The sequence below is a fragment of the Pyrgilauda ruficollis genome, unplaced genomic scaffold (assembly GCF_017590135.1).
Source record: "Pyrgilauda ruficollis isolate IOZ18807 unplaced genomic scaffold, ASM1759013v1 scaffold43, whole genome shotgun sequence".
Lineage (NCBI taxonomy): Eukaryota > Metazoa > Chordata > Aves > Passeriformes > Passeridae > Pyrgilauda > Pyrgilauda ruficollis.
Window position 1 is genome coordinate 7,297,737 of NW_024525823.1, and position 22,028 is coordinate 7,319,764.

Sequence of the window (22,028 nt, forward strand, 5' to 3'; positions counted from 1 at the left end):
GTTGTTTCTCCCACGTACTAGAGCACCTTCCTTACTTCCAGTAATAGCTGCTAACTATTCACTTTATAATTATAAACAGAAATGAGGCTGACACGAGTTTTACAAAGCAGGAATGAAGGGGAGATTTACCTGAGTTATGCTAGTTATTAAACTGGTCATGCTGCAAGGCAAGAAAAAACTCATTAATTCTACTGAGATTACGTATGCATCTGGAAAGGTTTTGTTTGTTACACAACCTATGCTGCCACATCTGACTGCAAATGTGAAATAGAAACAGAGCACTGGTGTTGTCTCAGCTATAGTACGTTGTCTGTCTCCTGGCCAAGCCTGGTTTCATTATCTGTTCAAAGCAACGAAAAAGTGTCCAGTCCTGTATGTTTGGGAAGTTGCTGTGTCTGTGATGAATAAAGAATTTGTTCTCATGCTGGGTAGTTACTAAGAGTGAGCTCAAGCTGAATGCTTTTCTCACAGCACACCTTCTCAGCACCACTATTTTGTCTGCTTTTCCTGTCAGGGATGACTGGTGGTGGAGAGCCTTGTGGAGGCTGCAGGGAGTGACTGTTTTAGTCTCTACTTGTCAACAGCATATAAAGGGGTTGCAGTGATTTGATGAGGTGTCCCGTCTCTGTTTTTCCCACTGAAGTCAAATACAACTCCTCTAACCTGGGAGACAAAGGGGAAGATGCCCAGCTTCATGACTAGAGCCTCACAAGAAAGCATAAATGCCACACTGGCTAATAAGGCCAGGAGAAGAAATAAAGGTAGGGGAAAAGCAGAGTCCTTTGAGCCTCTGTTTCTTTCCAGTCCTCAGAAAATGCATTTGTTTTCTCTGAATCATGTTCCATGTTTGGTTTGTTTGTGATCATGAGACTAGTGTTATGCTATATGTAGTTGTTTCTTCATGCTAGAAAGGTTCATTTCTCAGCATAAAGGTGAGCATGAACTCAGCAAATGAAGTTTTAATTATGTTTCTGACATGCACTTTAGGCCAAATTTCAAATCTGGAGGGAGAGAGGGTCAGCTGTGTTTGTAGGTTCAAAGATTAGATCAAGCATCTGGAATTGGACTCGATCCTTCTGGGTCCCTTCCAAGTCAGTATATTCTGTCATATCAGTAAAAATCCTAATGAACCTAAATTCTTTAACAACCAGGTACTCAATAATTTGTTATTACACTTTGATTATTAAACCATGACACAAAGATTTTCTGGCATAACTTCAAGTGGCAAAATGGATATCGGAGTCTCACAGCACAAACTGATACAAGCAATATTAATGGATGATTACTTCTGGAATTTTGGATAGTAATACTTCTCCAGTAGTTTTTTGTTTCTTTCTTTGTTTTTTGAAAGAAAGAGTCACTTTTAACAGGAAAGGGAACCAAATCTCTCCATTATCCAGTTAAGACCCTTCAGCCTTTCTGACAAGTGTCCAGGTTAGCACATTTTAGACAGCATAGGCATATTTTGTTAGAACTTGTGGGGAATGCTGACTCAGGATAAGGCAAAACCCACAAGGCATTGAACTAATTGTGAAATGCCTTGTGTGGAAAAATTACTTCCTGATCCCTGCGGTAGCTGCCAGTGCTTTGAAACACGATGTTTGAATGTCTGCATTGTGCTCCTGCCTGCAAAATAGTAATATTAAGCTTCTAAACATAATTTGTAATATCTCCATTTATATATACATCCATTTACTGTGAACTCCTATTCTGAGAGATACTGTGTAGCTGAAATACTGCAGTGAATTTCTAAAGCATTGAGCTATTTGAGCTGACTGAGATGCAAACTGTAAACAGATGGTGAAAAGGCATGTAAGTCCATAATTTTGGGAACGTTTTTATGGCTTTATTAACCTGAGGCTTTATAAGCAATGTAGACTTTTAAATCATATTTGACTGTCTCAATATAGATGAGGTTAATATCAAGTCTACCCCCAAGTGTCTCTACCCCCAAGTGTCTTGACATAGTCCCAGGAAAATTACTTTTGATGGAAACTACCCACAAAATCCATCTTCACAGAGTGAACAGTCAGTTCTATATCAAAAGCATCTTTGTATTTGGGAACCAAAGATATTTCTCATGGTGGGCATATCTTGGAGCCTTGCAGCCAGGTAAACCCAGCCCTCCTTCTGCAGATACTCGGAATGGTTCTGGAAGAGACCCAAAGACTCTTGGACACATCCATCCCCAGAGGGTTCAGCACATCCAAATTTCTAAAAGCAGTGCAGTTATACCACCAGAGGCCAGAGAAGACACCTGGAGTGGTTTGATTTTACCCCTCATTTTTATTCCTGTTTTATTCCTGTTACAAGCCACTTTTGGCTAGCTGGCAGAGTAATAATGCAGCAGGGTTGAACAAGTGCCAATTTAATTTCTACACAGTTTCAATGCCACATTTTTGAATGTGGGCAAAGGCACAGGTACAGGAAATGAAGGGTACAAAAGTACCACAGAATGGATCTGTACCTGTTACAGGACATAAACCAGAGTAATCTACAGAAATGTACTTGAAAGTCCTGTTTGTTTAGGTTAACACCAAAACTTGCTTTTGCCAAGTGCTTACAGCTAAAGGACAGTGAGTTCCTATGATGTGCAGTCCAGTGCATGGTGGCATTTCAGTTGGCCAGTGTATAGAAGGTTCATAGCATTGCAGAGGGTTTATTCATTTAAGTAGAAGATGTCCGAATAGATCCAAATGAGAAGTTTTTCTATGCTGCCTTGCATAGCAAGGTTAAGAAAAAAACAGTGACAATTTAAATAAATCAGATGTTTTTGCTGAAGATTATACTGTCATTTTCTCCAATTATTCTTGACATTTCACCCATTCATATTGTGATCTGAGTTAATAATGGAAGAAAACCCAGCTCTTGTTGCCTTGTTTATTCTTTGTTCTCAAGGAGATAAGCTGTTTATAAAGATAACTTATTTGTTATTTAAATCACTTTTACAGAATTTGTTTGTTTCCTTGTTTGAGTTTCTAAATATATTGCAACAATTGTGATGCATCTTTGAGATGCCTATTCAATTCACTATGATTTGTACTGGAATTCATTCCTAAATGGGCACAGGTGTTGATAGCTATAATATGCTGGAATGAGTCAAAACCAATAAATGCCCAATAGAGGAAAGATGAAAGAAAATGCACTGAAAACAGCCCTTTTAGGATGTGATAAATAGGCACTTTAATTCACTACTTAATTAGGTATATAGTGCTGAAGATGTGTCTGGAGCAACTACATATTTTAAACAGCTGAACATGTTAGAGTGTAACTTCAATCACTGCTAATATTTTCAAGATCATAAACATTATTTTTAGAATTAGCAATACTATTCAGGATATAATCAACCTTTGTTTGCAAGCTGTTCTATAGTTCCCTAAAGCAACGTTTTTCAATAGTTTTGTTAAAAAAAAAGTTCATTGATATTCTGTGAAAACTATTTGCTCACTTTCTCATGTTGCATAGATATTAAATGCTAGAATGACATATAGGAATTCTGATGTTGCAAAACCAAAAGTCAGTTTAAGCACTTCCTTCGTGCTTTACCAGGAACAGACACTTTGTAAACTATTTCTTGCACAATGCACTCTGCAGGCAACCTCTCCTGAAGCCCCATCCTGGCCTTTGGGTGCATTTCTGTCAGGACTGACAGGCTGGCCAATGTTATGATTAGTGATTCCTGAGTGCCAGTGTCCTTCCCTTGGGGTGCAGGCTTTTATTCATTGTGCCTTTCTGTCAAAAGAACATTGTAGTTGCAGTGGAGGTGCTTGGATAAGGCAGTCAGGTACCTACCAAAGGAGGAAGGTGGTCAGCGTTCTCCTGAGGAGTTCTCAGAAATCACACGTGGGTATTTGAACTGATTCCAAAGACAAGGTTTACTGGATGGTAACCAGACACTGAGACTAAATCAGCCTCTAGGGTTTGAATTATCTCCAGAGAAATCTGCTTTTATGTTAACATATCTTGTTGTTGCATTTTAAATATATGTTCATAGGCATAAAAATTATACTGATAGACGTAAAACTGATACTGCTGATGTGCAGATAGGTTGTAACTCTGGCCAGGGATGTTTGTCCTTAATATTTTACGAAAATCTATCTTTAGTATTTTATGGTTCCTGTTTTTAGAGATAAAAGCAAATAGCACAAGACAGAAATTATCCACAAATACAAATTCAGTTGCCAAAACTCCCTGATGACAGCTGTGGCACCCAATACAGACATGGTGCAGCACGATACAAATTACAGACTCACAGAATAGTTAGGGTTGGAAGGGGCCTCTGGAGATCTTCTAGTCCACGGCAAGGTCACCTAGAGCAGGTGACACAGAAACATCCAGGTGGGTTTGAATGTCTCCGGAGAGGGAGAACCCATGACCTTGCTGGGGAGCCTGTTCCAGTGCTCTGCCACCCTCAGTGTAAAGAAGCTCTTCCTTGTGTTGAGGTGGACGAGGAAGTTCAGTTTGGAAACTGGAGTGCATGGGTAGGGCAGTAAGGTGTTGTGTGGAGATCCTGGTGGGTTTGGAAAGTGGATTTGTACCAAGTGGTCGAAATGGCTGTGTAGGGAGTGCACCCCTGGGGCAGCCAGGCAGGTGGGCTCCTTGGGGGCTCCCACATTGCCTGTGGCACAGTATGGGGGGAAAAGAGGGGAAAGGAGCCAGGGACCAGCAAAGGACCTAGGGGTGCTAGTTGACATGAGCCAGTGTGTGCCCAGGTGGCCAAGAAGGACACTGGCATGCTGGCCTGTATCAGCAATAGTGTGGCCAGCAGCACCAGGGCAGCGATTGTCTCCCTGTACTCAGCACTGGCAATGCTGTGCCTCAAATCCTGTGTTCGGTTCTTCTCGCTGCTAGAAGGACATTGAGGGGCTGGAGCGAGTCCAGAGAAGGGCAGTGAAGCTGGTGAAGGGTCTGGAGCACAAGTCCTGTGAGGAGCAGCTGAGGGAGCTGGGGCTGTTTAACCTGGAAGAAATGAGGCTCAGGGCTGACCTCATTGCTCTCTATGACTGCCTGAAAGGAGGTTTTAGCCAGGTGAGGGTTGGGCTCTTCTCCCAGGCAACCCGTGACAGGATAAGAAGACACAGCCTCAAGCTGCACCACGAGCGGTTTGGCTTGGACATGAGGAGGAATTTCTCCACAGAAAGGGTGATTAGATATTGAAATGTGCTGCCCGAGGAGGTGGTGGAGTCACCATCCCTGGAGGTTAAGAAAGACTGGACGTGGCACTTAGTGCCATGGTCTAGTCGACATTGTGATGTTAGGTCATAGGTTGGACACGATGATCTCAGAGGGTTTTTCCGATCTAATCAACCCTGTGATTCCGTGACCCAGACGGGAGCAGTTCGCCCAGCACCGGCCGCGCACGGGCTCCCCCACAGCCCCGCGGGACTCCATTTCCCAGCGCGCCCCGCGCCCTCGCCGCCGCCGCCGCGCCGGGAAGATGGCAGCCCTTGTGTCGCCCTTGGCTACTGCGCGCTGCCTGCTGCGGGCTGTGGGGTGCCGCGGCCGCCTGCTCCCGCCGCACAGAGGTCAGTGCCGCCGCCGCGGCTCTCCGGGGCTCGCCAGGCCCGGGCGGGTGACAGGCCGCCGGGGCACCGCGCAGGAAGGGCATCGAGGAGCGGTCGCAGGAGCCGGTGCGTGCCTTCCCTCCCCGTCGTGCCGCGGGTCTGTCCCCGGCGGAGGGGAGGTGAGTGGCGGTGCCGGGCGGGGCGCGCGGCAGCCGTCGGGACACGCACGGCCTTCGCCGCTCTGCCATGCCGGTGTCCTCGCATTCCCGGCCTGGGCTTGTCCGCGACCGAGCCCCTGAGGCGACCTGCCTGCCGGGGTGGCACCGAGAGTCGGCCCCGGTCACCCAGGTGACCCGTGGCTTCCCGAGCTGGTGGTGCCGCTTTTCCCCTGGGAAATGCGGCCTCGGTGCGCGCTGCCTGGTTAAAGCCTCGCGGCTGCACCGGCGCTCGGCGAGTGGCTGCCAGCGCTGCGGCCGGGCCTGGGGGTGTCTCGGGGACTGTTCTCCCTCAGGGACCCTCCGGTGTATAACGAACGACAGCTGTGCTCTGTCTTCACAGCCTTGCTTTGAAAGCCTCTTCAGTGCAAAAATTGATGGAGTTTTGTTAACTTGAGGCTTAGGTTAGGAGCAGAGGTCTTCTTTCTTCAATGAGAGCTCTTTGTCCTCTGCCAGTCTGGCCAAGGTGCGAGAATTCAGCTGGTGACTGGTAGGCCTCAGGACTGATAAATGTTCACATCCACACATGATGTTGTGATTGTAGAATATTTATACATCCTAAGAAAAATAGACAAGCGCTGCAGGTAGTACTGTAGTTGCATGTGTTTTATTTTATATTGGTCTAACACTTGGACTCTGTGTAGGTTGTTTTTTGTAACCAAGAAACTAGCATTTAGAGAATGTTGTCTGAGCAAATCCAGGGGCTTCAGGCAGTTTGTCTGCTTCAGTGTTAAAGAAAAGGCAGTCTTTGCATATGTTGTTTGAGGACATCAGACTGCATGGATGGGCTGCCATCATGGTATTGATTTATAATCTTGGTTTTATGATCACTGGTTTATAGTAGCTTCTTTGTTTTTGTGATTTGCTTTCCACAGTGTGTACCTTTTTGTTAATTAAGTAAAGACATGACAGGTATTATCTGTGTGAAGTCCCAGTTTCACTGGTATGCTTCTCTTCTCTTTCCCTACTTTCATCTATAGGTCAGGTTGTGAAACGGGGTGTGCAAGGAAAAAATACAAGTAATCTTCTAGCAGAATAATGTATCAGGCACATATGCAAAAAGTAGAATTCTAGTTCCAACTCATGTTTCTCTAGAAGTTTAAATACTGTGCCATATGCTGCCCAAATGAATGGCCTTCAGTGATTCATCTGAGGTCATATAACGAGACAAAAATGCAAATCCTTGTCCTTATGTCTTAGTTGCAAGCTGCTTCCTCTGGTTTGAACCATTAATTTCAGCATGTGGGCGGCTTTTATGAATTTACATGATATTGGCCTACCATCTTCAATTCATGCAGATAACTTAGTGTGTATGCCCCCCCCCCCATATGATCAGTTTGATTTTGATTTTTTTAAGCTTTCTGTTAAGCACTGGAAAGTAAATATTTTTTTCAGATCACCTCCTCTTACATTCTTGTCATTAATCATAGTGCAATATTTTGAAAGGAGCATTTGTGTATTATAGGACTATAAATGTATTTTTAGCTTTATGCCTAGCACATGATCTCTTTCCCAAGAAGCTTACCTGACAACTCTTTGTTCTTCTGCAGGTTTATTCATGTGCTTAACTTTAACACACATTTAATTTATCCAAATCCTTGTACATCTTGGGGAAATTTACCTGTTTGAGACTGATTCTGCAAAACTTGCATATATATTTAATAAAAGATGAGACAAGAGAACATGATTATTGTTTACAGGTACTAGCATAAAAAAACTTTCTGATATTTTGCTACCTTTGCTCCTATTTTCATGCAGGAAAATAACCTTTGGAGCTACAAGACTGTACAATTGCCCTTCCTTGTCACTGTGGTGTCATCTAAGAAGGAAACATTTTGCAGCTGTTCTGTTACCAGCTTAATCTTTAGTTTAAGTCTCTGGTACCACCATCTGCCTGTTGATGAAAGTGCCCTCTGACTTCCAAGTCCTCTTTTTCTGTCGTGGCAGTTGTGTTTCATAGGCAGTTTTAACAGCTTTACACTAAGAGCTTCAAGGTTTGAAGCTGTTTCGTTTCATTGTGACCCAAACTGATATTCTCAACTTCAGCTTGGATTATTGAAAGCATGACAGTTTTTAAAAGTTGGTTTCTATTTTTTCTCCTCTCTCCACACAAATTCCAGAGTTTGTGAAAAGGTCTCAGGGCAGATTGTGCTGGCAGAGCAGTAATGAAACAGATGTGATCCTTGTACCTTGCATTAGCACTGATTTAGTAGAAGCTGTTCCAGCTTCTTGATCGTGACTGTCAGCAAAACTGGCACTCGGGTGATTTTGGGATGCTGAATTTTGGTGCAGTTGTAACCTTAAGTTAGGTTTAGATGCAGTTCTCACAGCTCTTCGCAGTTCTGCATTTCTTTGCAGTTGGAAATGTTCTCTGTTTTTAAGACAAACAGTAACTAACCATTGCAGCAAAGGAGGAAGGGGGAAGTGTTAATTCTCTACCTTGTAGCTTGGTTACCCTTCTGTGCTCTCAACCTCTTGGCTGCTGTCAGGATCAGTTTTGGTATGCCACAACTCAACTTCCATTTCAGTTTGTCTTCTTGCATAAGTAACTAGTGCCTGCCTCAGAAGTGACTGTTGTTTCATAAGCTGTGTCATTGAAGCTCACATGCCTTTTTCTGTGTCATCTCAGACATCGGTTCTAAGTAGCAGTAGAAAAACTCAACAACACATTGATCAGTTTTCCAATTTGCTGCTTTTTTCCAGAGCAGAAAGTCCCTAGAGTTAAGAACACTTTTTATAATTCTATGTAGGCATTAATTATCTTTGCAGTGGTAAATTAATGTCAGTTTACCAAATACGTCTTAAGTCCCCCACTTGAAAGAATTTTTTTTATAATTGCAGATTGGCATTTTTTAAAATAAGTTTTATTTGCCTTGGTGAGATTTTCCCCTCTGATTTCTTTCTTTTCTTTGGGTGTGTCACGGTAGATCTTCACTGCAGCTGTGTCTGTGATCCTTATATGTGTAAGGATAAGGCAGAAAGGCACATGCAAAGACGTAATTATATGATATGAAATAAAGTGAGATTTTACTGACATATGTATGTTTTGGGAAGAGGAATTTAGGAAAAAAGTTGCAGCTTGGTGTCAGATTTAAAGAAGCAGGGAACGTCAGGTTAAATGTGGTAACATCCAACACTGTCCTGCACCCTGAAGGTGGGAAAGGTAGGTTATGGATAACCATGTCTAGTTTTACACTGTTCTATGTAAAACTATGTGAACAGTGAATTGATGTTGTGCTTTTCTATAGTTGTATCCAGAACACTACATAGGTGTAGAGGACCTTTTTCTGTGTGTGATATTTGAAGACTTCAGAAGTGAAAATAATAGAGTAGCAGTTTCTGTAATACAAAGATTGGATAATGAAACAGTAAGGAATAAATGAAAACCCCTATTTTGCAATGTGGAGAAGAGGGCTGTAGGACTACAGTTAGTACACTGAATCATAGGCGATTCCTATAGTTGAGTGATAGATTTTGCAATCTGTTCCACAAAATGCAGGTTAGAATGGAAGGTGCACATTTTTTTTCTGTCTTTTAGAATATTGTATCACTTGTACAGCTACCTTTTGTTGACTTATCTCTAAAACCCCACATGCTCTTCAGTAGCATCTGCCTTTTTTTTGCAGCTACAGGTGTGAGTTTATCACTTAACCAGTTACTGGGTGTCTCCTGGTAGTGGACTATAGGGTACTCCCATGATATTTAAATCCCAGTGTTCAATATTATATTAGAACAGTGAGTGATTTGTGCCAGGACACCCTCTATGGCCATTTGGGCATAGTCTCCACCTCTGTCACATGTTAATGACAGAGTACTTTCTCCCACTCCCAGGATGGTTAGCAGTGAGAACATGTAATCTGAGACAAACTCCATGCTTCTGAGCAGTCCTGCTGGTGTGCTTTTTCCATGGCCAGGAAAGTCATGAGCCGCAAACCCTTTCTTACCCCTAAATCAGCTTATTTTTTGTTTTCTTTGATCCTGTGGTAAGCAGCATAGGTATAAGGGGGCACACTGAAGCTCTCTCTCGGGGCCATCAACTTCTACGTATTGCAAAGGCACAGATAGTTCAGAGGTATGGATCACAGGACTGAGGTTGACTTTTTTCGGGAGTGGAATAGTAGAAAGCAAGATGAAAAAGTTTTGAGAGATCCTCTGAGCAGCCTGGTCTGGTGGAAGGTGTCCCTGCCCATGGCAGGAGTGTTGGATCTAGATGATACTTCAGCTCCCTTCCAACCCAAGCCATTCTGTAATTGTGTGATCTTTTCTTTTCCCCTTCCCTTCAGAGGCAGGTCAGGTTTTGCTGACCAGTTTCCTGACAGATTTTTGTCAAACTTATTTTTAAAATTCACCCCAAATCGTTGGAAGTTTTACTTCCTAGCTTCTAGACTATTGATCTATTTCACTACCTTAATTACAGTTATTACGTTATCTGTATCAATACCATAGCCTTTCATTTTATCAGTATGCTGTATGTATTTGGAGACAGCTATATGTTTTTCTTCTCTACAGGTTTTACTCACATTTTTGCAATAACAGACTTTGAACTCAACTTTCTTTATGTGACCTCTTTGGATAGGGATGAGCTAATTGTTCTTAATTCAAAACAGCAACTCAGTTCCTCCAGGAACAAGAGAATTTGGTGCAATTATTGGCTGCAGATATAAACAGTGACTGTTTTTATGGAGAAACTGTTACTTGCAATAAGTAAGCATAATTTGATCTACTAGTTCAGTTTTATTGTTTTCTAATATTCTTTCTTATAGCTATTTAAAACTCTTTTTGTGCCTTTTATGGCATCTTGTGGGTTGTGACTAATATTTTAAAAAATTAAAAATCTCTATTTACTCTGTCATTTGGTTCATATTTCTCATAACATATGATGTGAAAAATGAAAAGTGTTTTCCTGGGCAGACTATACCAGCATTGAGTAGAATAGGGTTTTTTTTCTCTGTGTGTATCTATATTGGAGGACTTGTGTTTATTTTATTTTAGTTTATTTTTTCCTCTAATAGTATTATGATATTGTCTCACTGGCATTTTTATTGATCCAGTGTAGCTGTTGGATCCTTTTTTTGCAGAGGTCCTCTTTAGCTGGTCATTCCCCATCTCCTGAGTTAGTTATTTCCTTTAAATAACATGCCTTGTCCCTGTTGAATTACATCCTAATTTTATTAGATTATTTGTCTAGTTTGTCAGAATTTACTTTCCTTCCAGAGTGTCTGCAGCCCTCTCCTGATGTTCTGTTATTTGTGTTCCCAGTCTGTCTTCTTTATTTTGCCATATATGGCATGGATGGAAATTCAGGGTTGCACCAAGATGAGATCTTGAGCCCTCTATGAAACTCTACAGCAAATATACACCTAGTTTAAGTGTAGTAATTATTTATTACATATGCTTTTTCCAGCTGTTTTGTACTTGCTTAAAAGTACTTTCACTTGCAACTTTCTTTCCTACTTTATAGATGGCAGTGCTATGTGACAACAGCGTTACTGCAATTAATATGCTATTCCTTTACCCATTAAGAAATCATATTTTTCTTTATTATACTTAACCTGTTAAATGACACTGGAAGCAAAGAAGATATTTAACAACTTTCCAGTGTATGCCATTGTTTCTGATATTAATGATTTGGCAAGCCTTCTTTGTAATCTTGTGCATTGTTTCTTTCCCTATTTATGTCTTGTTTTATGTCTAGCAATTCTGACTTTTTTTTTTTTTTTTTAATGTCTTGTTTCTGACATCATTCCTACCTGGACTTGTCCCTGTCTCTTCTAGGCAGAAGATAATGCCAGCAGATCAGGCTGTGGCATTGCAGGGCTTCAGAGCTGCTGCCTTGCTTAGTGTGGTGTTTGACAAGTTGTTTCAACAGAACTTAGAGAACTCCTGGTTTGGTCTCTTGTTTGTTGACTTTTAAGTATTTTCTGAAGTTTTTCCTAAAGGATTATCTATTTAGAGGAATGCACTTCGGAAATTTTAAATGGTTTTACCCCAATTTGAAAAAAAAAAAAAGGGTCAAAGCTTTCCTTTCAAAAACTCAGCCAAATCTTACCAACTCTCTAGCTGTACTTCTTAGAATGTATGCTTGTTAAAAATAAATAAAGGAATGTTAAAACATACTACTAGAGTTAGTAAAAAGTTAGAAATCAAGTTAATGGAAAATGAAGGGGTAACCAGTGGTTACATAGGTAAGTTGTGTATATATGTCTTCGTGTAACCTGTTAGGAATGTGTGTTGTTTATAAGGAGATGCTTTTAAGAACTTCTCTATTAATTGGCTACTTTTATTTTTACAGCCTACACAGCTCAGGCAGATGAGAAGACAGGCCCTGCTACTGCTACAGATGCTCATGCCAGAGCCTTACTGGTTTGCAATGGACCTTTAGAACATTATGACTTTTTGATTAAGCATAAAGAGCTGAAGAATGACGAGCAACAAAGAAGAGTTGTGCAGCAGCTGCAGAAATTGCATGAGAGCCTTAAAGGCTACAGCATTGATTCGAAAAATGTTCTTTCAAAGGTGGGGTTTACAATGATAAAAATATTTTTTACATTTATATTTGCTCGTAAGAATGCACTTAAAATGCATAAATTTCTGTCAAGAGCACAAATTTTATTTTTGCAAATGCAGCTTTCCAGGTAGATCAGTCTTCATGTTTCTCTCTTTCTTTTTTGGTTTGTAAAATCCAGTGGCACTCCAGAAGTAGCCAGATTAGATATTATTGAAAAATTCTGTAAGAAAATCTAATGTGGTTTTAGTTATGTCCACTGCCTACTTTTCCAAAAACGTCATTTGGCTATAGGAGAGAGGGGCCTAAATCAGGTTTTAATTCTCAAGCACTGGTATTATACTTGTGTGTTTGGATTACATAAACTGAACACTGATGTTTTGTGTTCTAACAGATATTCCACAAATAATTCCACATTATAATGTGTATCAGACATGACTTTTAAAAACAATTCTTCTCCACGTCACTAGTTTCCAGGTGAGGTAAGGAAAGAAGGCCTTGGTATAGTTTGCACTCTTCTTGTGATTTTGGGAGCATCACAGTTTCTTTTCAAAGGATTTACAAATTTTAGACATATCCTGGTTGCACGTTGCTTAACAATCACAGTGCTGTTAGCCAGGTGTTGCATCTCTGTAACTTTTCCCTGAAGCTCTTGACACAATGTTTTCTAGACTCTCTTTGACAGTGTTTTCTGCCTTTCTTGTTTTCATGCTGTTATTCTCAGATTGCTGCTCTGGTGGCCTTGCACCTGCAAATACTGATAGCACGGGCATAGCATGTTCTCATGGGAAGCAACTAGAACTGATGTGGGAATTCCCTCTTCAGCTTTCCTTGCCTCTTCTTTTGTAGATCTGAGTTTATATCCCAGAAAACCAAATGTAGCACCCAGCAAAGCAGATAAGACATTTAATTCATTGCTAAATATTGGGCATAGATGTGCACAAAAGTTGAATGCCCAGTGAATGTTCTTCATTTGCATCTGATTAACATATTTCAGTCAGGACAGTTGTAAGCTGTGGTAGGATGAAACAACAAGAGTGGGATGTTCGACTAGTCTGATGATAAAAGTATAGTGCTGGGGAAAAAGCATGGCAAAATATGCATCACTGTCCCACCTGCACTTTCCCAGCCAGAACTGGAGAGACCTCCTTGTTCCTGGGAGGAGGGAATCTGCCAGCGTTTTCCCCAGCTAGACTCTGAGTTTTTCTTTTGATTTCCCTCTTCTCTTGCACAACTTTGGAGTTTTTTTTTCATCAGAAGTAACTTTAACATTTATGGTCAATAAATGTCTTTTGCAATCCTTGCTAACAAATCTCCATGTCAGCCTTTTTAAGCATTCACTGCACAACACTCCTCATCTCATGAGCATAAATCTAAATACACTACTATTAAACTGGTAACCTAACCATACCAGATCATTCTCTTTCCTGGCACAAATACTGTCATGTTTGCAGGTTGCAGAGCAAGACTAAATGATGTAGCACAAGATAAGGGGAACCACAGCCGAGAAAAAAATGTTATGATGGAGGCATTGCCTTGACTGCCACACCTGAGGATCAGTAAGCTAGTATATTTTGATCTTTTCTGGCAAGAAGTTGTGGACATTTGGATATTAAGTTCTAAAAGCTCTGCCCTGGAGAATAATTTTGAGAGCTGACTTGTGTTAACTGGAGCACCCCAAATCATTGTTAGAGCGGGTGTCATGGCTTTGTAGATCAAGCATTATGCGGGTTTGTTATTTACTAATTCTTTGATTGGTAAGTGTGAATAGGGAAGAAAGCTTGTATTGCAGAGAACAAATACCAGCCTTACTCTGTTTAGGAAATATGATGCTGCTATGTCCCTGTGTAACAGAGCTAATTGCACTAAAGCCAGACTGACACTTTCTTACTTAAATGCCATTTTTTACTTGAGAATGTGTTTTTCACTACTTCCTTTAAAGCATTCTACTTCTTCATTTAACATTGGTTTAATTTTAAACAACTTTTGAAAATTGTTGCCTGGCTCGCTGATGAACTAATGAGTCAGTGAGAAGCAGCTGAAGAACTACTTGCTACAGTGGTAAGTGTTACTGCAGTTTCAGGTTTTTCTTCTAGAGTTTGATATTTATATGGAAATCTTAAGATTGGTAACAGGTTGAGCAATATAGTGCCATGCCATACATCAAAACCCTAGAAAAGGAGGAGAGCAGTGACTTCTGCATAAATCTGTCAAAATCTGCTAGCTTATGTAATTAAATGAAATCATGATTCAGGGAGAAGAAGTCACAACAGCTTTGCTCCTCTTCTGCTGTATTTGAGGAAGCAATTTGCCAGTTCAAACAGAGCTCCTTATGAGATAAAATGAAGGCAAACAGATGATAGTTTAAATTCCAATGCAGGCCCGGTTTTGCTTCAGCAAAGTTGTAATCAACATCTTAATGAAGGTTTCCCCAGAATAAGTCACAAATGTGACTAGGTAGTTGGTAAAATCTTATGCTTACCATATATTTGCATCTATGGAGGGGTTTCCTAAGTAAGCAGTATACTTGGTTTTTTGTTATGGACTTTCAGTGTTGTGATGCTGTTGCAGGTTCAGTTAGAGCTAAGGCTTTTCATGCCAAGAAGAGCTGGTGCTGAGTACTGCTGTCTGTAGCTGGCCTGGGTTGAATAGGATTTGTGTAGGTTTATGGGTGGAATTCATTCTGACCAGTAGAAGGCTTCTCCAGGAAATATTAATGATGCAGGTAAATCCTGTGTTTGTGAATAGCTTGTTGGCAGTCTCCTCTCATGGAGGCCAGGTACTTAGCAACTTTTAACACTGTCATGTTTTTGTAATAAAACCATTGGATTTCCTTTCTGTTTTGTACACGGTGAGTTTTAATAGATGTAAGTGAGACAAATTGGTGTATTTTAAACTAAGTAAGGATATATTTTGAAAAAATAAAATACTTTCTCTGTTATACTTAGTATTTTGTAAATTGACTACTTGCTTTTACAGGAGGTTTCTAGCAACTTGAATAGCCCACTTCTAGTATGAAATCTCCTGTACTGAGAAGAAATTAATCTACTGGCAGCTTTTACAAAATAAAAAAAATAGTGGTGCTTGGCATTTCAAATGTGCTCATTTTTCCTGGCTCTGTTATTGAAGAGAATGTGGTTAAGAGGTTGTAGTGAGGAAAAAAGGGCAGTGGAAGAGAAACCTCTCTCTACCAGCCTCTTCTATAGTCTGATATTCCTTATTTTATTGCTTGATTTCTTCTGTGATAGAATTACAGAAGCCTCTTCCAAAACAGCAGAAACTATTCCAGAAATAGAACCTTCTGAACCATTACAAGAATGGTCTGCTTTGGTTTTAGCTTGGTTCTTCTTTTGTCACTTTTTCTCTAAATAGTTTTATTCACTGAATTGTGGTAAAAGTAGGATTAGGGAGCAAATATTTATATCAGATACAATAGAGGCCTTTCAGGGTTTTTTTTTACCCAGAATACTTGTGCTACCTCACAGGCCAAACCTTTTTGAAATGAGTGGTCTGGGGCACACAGACACGCCAGGTGCCATTTTCTTCATGGTAATAAAATTCTCTTTTGTTATGATGTAGGTTTTTTGGGGCATCAGCTTAGAATGAATCTCAGGGGAAAAAACATTTAGTCTTGCTGCCAGCCAAGTAGGCCTCTGTTTTTTAAAGTTACTTCTCAAATTTGAACAAGGACTTTGATCTTCAACTTGGTGAAAGCATGGCCTTGTGTGTTGAGATATTTTGAGATCCTCTGAATTGAAGTTCAAGGCTGTAAGAGTTTGCATAGACATTTCAGATCTCCAGCTTTTCAAAATAATACCAATTGGGACGTCTTAAGAGTTGTTGAGTTGCTGTACTAATGACTTGAAATAAGCTCAATTATAAGTGAGGTCATGTTTTGAAAAGAGGTATGAACAATAGTAAACACCATTCAAGACCTTGAAAATGTCTTCAGCTACAACAGCCAAAAAGGAGTCTTGAAAGAGTGGGAGAAAAAGGCAGTTTTGTTAGGATTTAAAAAAAAATTCTTCTGTTGGGAGACTTGTCTTGAATTTTGCATATTTTAATTAACCATCTTAGTATTGACATGCATTTGCACTTAAGAGTTTTTCCAGTCAGGGTGTAAATACTGCCAGGAAATGAGTTGCTCGCTTCTGTTGTCTGAGCAGGGGAGAAGGTGGGAAGATGTTGCATGTTACTAAAGGTATTCTCCCCTTCAAACTCAAATGTTGTGTATCACTTAATATCTTTGGGTTAGTAGCTTTTAAATATTAACTTTAACATACTTAAATCTTACCACTGTTGCCAAAGAAAACATATTGTCAACAAATTTAACGTTGTTATGCTGGGACCCCAAGGGTACCTCAGGATAGTATGGAAATGAGCAAGGAGAAATCATTAATTTAGTTTGTCTTCCTAAATTTCTTACTTTTCTCCCTTTTCTGCCTGAAATAAAGTAGAATGTCCTTATTTTAGAGTGACTGGAGGATCTTCTGCATTAGATCTCCTCCCTGCTTCTTGCAGAGTGTATGTTTGCATGGAAACAAGATCAGTATTCTGCTTTCTTTGCCCCCACATACCGTTGATTGACTGCTTGCTATGATTTAAATTGAATCCAATGTTGATGGGATTTTATCAGCAATCTTAGTGGAAGTTTCCCTTTTTCTTAGACAACTTCCAGGCTTCAGAAGATGCATTAGAATAACTAAAACAAAAAGAAAAAAAATCCATTTTATGATCATGCAAAATAGCTTGAGACTGGTAGGATATCTGAGTTTTCAGTATTAAAGAAAAAAAAATCTACTGCTAAAGTTTTACTTTTTTGAAATAAAATGTGTATTAAGAAAAAAACCAAACCAAAACAACCAAGGAATATAAAAACAAATTCTTAGAGTTATACAATATCTGACAGGAATGAGGAAGTCATTATCCTAAAGCTATCAACAGTGTGATGTTTAGAATTATATGTAAAATATTTCCTGCAAACTTCTTTAATTGCTGAAACAGGAAAAAAGGTTTTCTGACATTTGATTTGTTTTTAGAGATGATCAACAAATATGTTTGGATCTGCCACAGTATCCATCCTTTTTAGCAATCAGATATCGCTCAAAAATTGCTGTCTTCAAAGGGAAGCAAATTTAAATTTTTAAGTCAATTTTTATGGAGCCCAAGCCATTATATTTGTTTCCTTTAGTCAAAACAAAAGTTCCTTTTTTTCTAACATGTTACCTGGAAATAAGTATGCCTAAAAAGACAAATATTAAAGTAGTTGAATGTAATTAATAAAAGCTTTACAATGAAAATATTTGTATAAAAATGTAGGCATTATTATTTGTTCTGGTTGTGTAACCTTTGCAAAAACAGGTGAAGCTGTACTCTACAGATTGATTTGTTTTTTTAGCTTTGTGCTGCTTCTTGTGAAACTGCAAATCACGTTATTACAGCCTTTCTGTATAATAAATTGAATGTGATAGTCTGTTATATTGTGAAAATGATTGTTGGTGATCTAAATCTAAACCCAAAGAAATTCTTTTGAAAATGTCTCATTTGGATTTTTGTGTGTGTCTCCTTTTCTCCTGTGACTTTGAGCATCAGTAGTTTTATTGAGTGCAAGCTCTTTAAAAAGTACACGCTGAAAAATATTCAACAATTAAATTGTCTTACAATGCTTTCAAAGTACTAGCAAATAGTTGCAGCCCTGTCAATTAATGGAACAGTTTTCAAACATCTGAAACCCTTTCCAGCCACAGATTGATGATACAAATTTTTGATTACCCTATTAATAGAGATCTAAATTAAATCTAAAAGGGGCTCTTCTGTAAGAGCCATGCTTACATATTTTCTGAGTGAGCTGGTACTGTAGACCCGAGATATTACCCTTCTACTTTTTGGTCATGCATTTTCTTTTATATTTAATTAGTGTTTTGTACTGACTCCTCTGTTTCTTTACCATGGTACTGTATTTTGAAAAAGTGCTTTAAATTCAAGTTGTTTAGCAATTACCCAGCTCCAAATGAGACCACAGGGTTGCAATTTTAATTTTCTTCTGTGTTGGCTCAGCCCATAGAGCTCTGAAAGTGGAGCACTTTAAAATAAGCTAATACTCTTCTGCAGTGTATTTTGTGGATGTCAATTCAGTTTCATGGATTTGATTGAATTTTTTAAGATTTCCAGTTTTTTAGAAACGGTTTCTTTTTTGAATTATACTTGGAAATGGCTGTGCACAGTACTGGGGGAAAGAGGACTATTTCAAATTGAAAGTCTTAGTATTACTGGAAGTTTTTGCATAAAAATATATACTTGAGTAAAATAGATATCAGGTGTCATAACATATGTCCTGAATAATGTTAAGAAATTAAAATTTTTTAAGCAATATTGATTCCAGATGAAAGTAACTCACTTGAAAAAATGGTTAATAAAAGGCATACTTTGAAAGTATATTTTTGTGTTTGTATATTTATACATATACAGACACATGCATGTGTATATAGATACATATTTTTACTGTGACTCTATTGATTTTAATAATGTTTAAACCAGAGATAATTTTGGGTTTAATATTCAAAGATGTACAATGTTCATGGTCTTTGCAGTACTGATTTTCTAAGTCCTAATCGTTTATCTCTTTATCAGACCTGCTCTAATAGGTATTTAGTGCATATATCTGTGAATAGTACAATACTGCTTAACTTTATATCCTTTTTTCCTGGAACTATTTGCTCAAATGGCTTAATGAGGCAAAGGATTTGTTTTGATGAAGGTGGATTTGGAAACATTGAATCATTTTATGTGTTCTGATAAAAAGGCACATGTACTATGGCCGGGGATGGGGGTGTTTTCACAATGATCGAAAAAAAACCCAAATCCCAAGCCCTGCATGTGTGTTTTGCTTCTTAAATAGAATTTGCGCAATGATAACATTACTTATGGATTTTGAGCTAATGATTTAGTCAAGTTACACTTTGCTGCCTAATGCTACTGTTGTGGTTAAGTGTAGCTACTTTCTTTATCACAGCCATGTGCTTGCTTTTATTTTACCCCATATCTATATTTACTCTTTTTCTCTTGACTTGCAGCTCTTTGCCAAAACCAACCCCCCAAAAGGTCTTTATGTCTATGGAGATGTTGGTAAGTATCATTTGCATCCAATAGATTTTTTCCTAAATCTATTCAGATTCTGAAGTGTCTGAAAGCTGTATGTTTATGTAGCTTTATTAGTTTAATGAATTTTACTGGATGTAACATTATGATGTTATTTAGTGTAATTACACTCTGAATGCTGGAAGCTGTTTGATTGGACCACATTACTATGTGTAGTTGTTTTCAGTGTTACCCATTCTCTAATACTTAAGAATGCAATTTAAGAATATGGGAACTAATTGTGGGAGAGAATTCATATATTCTAATTGTAACAGTGCAGCATGAAAACATACGTGCTTTCCAAATGAAATATTAACATGTTTTATGGGTGTATGGGGAGTAATTTGTGCAACCTTTGGGCCACGTCTGTATTTCAAAATAGAAAAATAAAAATGTAGTTCTTTCAAGTTTTTGAACAGAAAACATAACTGTTCCTCACAGCAGCCTGGTCTTGTACTTACCCTGTGGAAAATTAGAGTTTCATTAGGGCCAAGCTAACAAACAATCATTACTGTAATCAGTACATGCTGCTCTTAAATTAACTACCTGTTGAGTGTTTTTTATTGTTCTTACTTGAAGGCACAGGAAAGACAATGGTGATGGACATGTTCTATTCTCACTTAGAAGCAGAAAGGAAGAAGAGAGTCCATTTTCATGGCTTCATGTTGGATGTACACCAGAGTAAGTGCAGACACAGGTATTGACAAGAATTTTATATAACACAGTATCTATTAAAAAGACTGTCTCATTTTCATATTAATCACTGTAATTTTATTTAAATATATAAGCATAAAGAAAAGTAAAAAAAAAAAAAAATGGGAGAAAAGTTAAAGCATGTTAGCATTGTGTATCATACCAGCATAGGTATTAATTGCTTATTATTTCTCAAGTATCTTTCCTGAAAAAAAAAATATACATACCTGGTTGTATATGTATGTTTGTTTTCCAGGTGCTAATTAGCTTACCTGGAATCTGAAGAAGGAAATTGCTAAAACTGAAAATGTAAAGGTTAAACTCACTCTGTACCTTGGATAAGCAATAACTAAATCAGATATAAATGCCAAGGAGAAAGGAAACTATTCTGGTTGAGTAACTTAGATATAAATGCCAAGGAGAAAGGAAACTATTCTGGTTGAGTAACTTAGTAATAACTGTCAGTAATTTAGAGGAAAAAAGCAGTAGGAAGAAGTACATCCTGAGTTTCTGAAAATTTTCTGATCAGCTGAATAAGGCACTTTGTTTTGACAGGAATGCTGTTCTAGATATTTTAAAACTTGCTTCTGTTTCTAAATTTTATGACCTTATAATACTGTCAAATTGTTAGCTATTGCTGTATTTTACAAGTGTTGTGACAGCTGCATTTTTCTTGGGAAGCTTTCACTGGTATCAATAACTCGAGCCACTTTTTAGTGCCCACTTTTCAATCATTGCTGGGTCGCTTGAGATTTTGTTTCCATTTCTTGTCATTTGTGCTTAATCCTAGCAAAGGTAGCTTCCTTCTGCAGGCTCCTTTTTTTCCTCAATCTTTGTTTATAATCAGATGCAATACAATCCATGAGACAGTAAAGTATGGATTTAATAATCTTACCTTACACCATTATCATCATCTTCACGTGTTGAAGTATCACTGTGTTGCTACATCTGCCTTCTTTTAGCTAAATGCATTCTAAGAATATCTTCAGAGCAAGATAAAACTGCAATTTGTATCATTTTATAGAAGATAGAGTATCGGTGCATAGCATTCAAGATGTTTTTGACATTTGTTTTACAGCCTTCTAAACAAAATAAGAATCACAAAATCTGTGAGATTTTTACTGTTGTGTGGTTGTGGCTGTAAAGTGTTTTAGCCTCTTGAAACTGGATTAAGTTTGAAGCTTTCTTATTTTTACTGGACCAGTTTACTTTCATTTGTTAGCTAAATAATTTGTTCTTCCTATCTTAGAAAAAGAAATAATAAATATTTGTTCTTTTCCGTTTTATCATCTAAGGAATACATCGCCTTAAGCAGAACTTACCAAAGAGAAAAGCAGGATTTATGGCCAAATCATATGACCCAATTGCACCTGTGGCAGAGGAAATAAGCAAAGAGGCTGCTCTCCTGTGTTTTGATGAGTTTCAGGTAAGAAGTCATAGATTACTCCTTCATTTCAAGGGAAACTTCATAAAATTACTTTTGATCTTAAAATACGATACTTGTTACTGCTAATACAGTATTTGAATCACTGGCCACTAGTGACTGGTAGAAGTTAAAGACTAGAAGTCACTTCACAGTTTTGAGGATGGTAGGGTTTGGGGTTTTTTTCCACAGCGTTCAAGATGCAAGTTAGCAGTGTAAGTCCCCTTGCAGTGCTTTTGTTTGCCAGTCTGGTCATTGATCGTGCAAGGAGGTATTAGAGTTTGTCTAGAGGCTCTTGAATTCTTCAGGACAGGGACCATCATCCTGTACTGATTCTGTACAGTGCCAGCTGATGCTTGCTTGCCACTGATCTTTGCTTTTGTGGTTCATATAATACAACAAACACTCTGAATGTGATTAAGGATTTTAAGAAACTTCTACTGAATTAAATGTGAAAATTAAAAATAAATGTATGAAATGATCTTTGCCCAAGCCAGCTTGATTATTTAATTTGTTTCACACAGCTTGTGCATATTAAGGGCATGTCACAA

General features: G+C 38.7%; 1 protein-coding gene across 2 annotated transcripts in view; it reads left to right on the forward strand.

Annotated features, from left to right (window-relative positions):
* Positions 1 to 5,425: 5,425 nt before the first annotated feature.
* Positions 5,426 to 22,028, forward strand: part of AFG1L (AFG1 like ATPase) — a 60,351-nt gene continuing 43,748 nt past the window's right edge. For both annotated transcript variants that reach the window (XM_041478189.1, XM_041478190.1), the window contains exons 1-5: positions 5,426 to 5,525; positions 12,012 to 12,235; positions 19,298 to 19,349; positions 19,941 to 20,042; positions 21,350 to 21,480. In XM_041478189.1, coding sequence (XP_041334123.1) covers positions 5,438 to 5,525; positions 12,012 to 12,235; positions 19,298 to 19,349; positions 19,941 to 20,042; positions 21,350 to 21,480 — 597 coding nt within the window. In that variant the 5' untranslated portion in view covers positions 5,426 to 5,437. The remainder of the gene's footprint in view (positions 5,526 to 12,011; positions 12,236 to 19,297; positions 19,350 to 19,940; positions 20,043 to 21,349; positions 21,481 to 22,028) is intronic.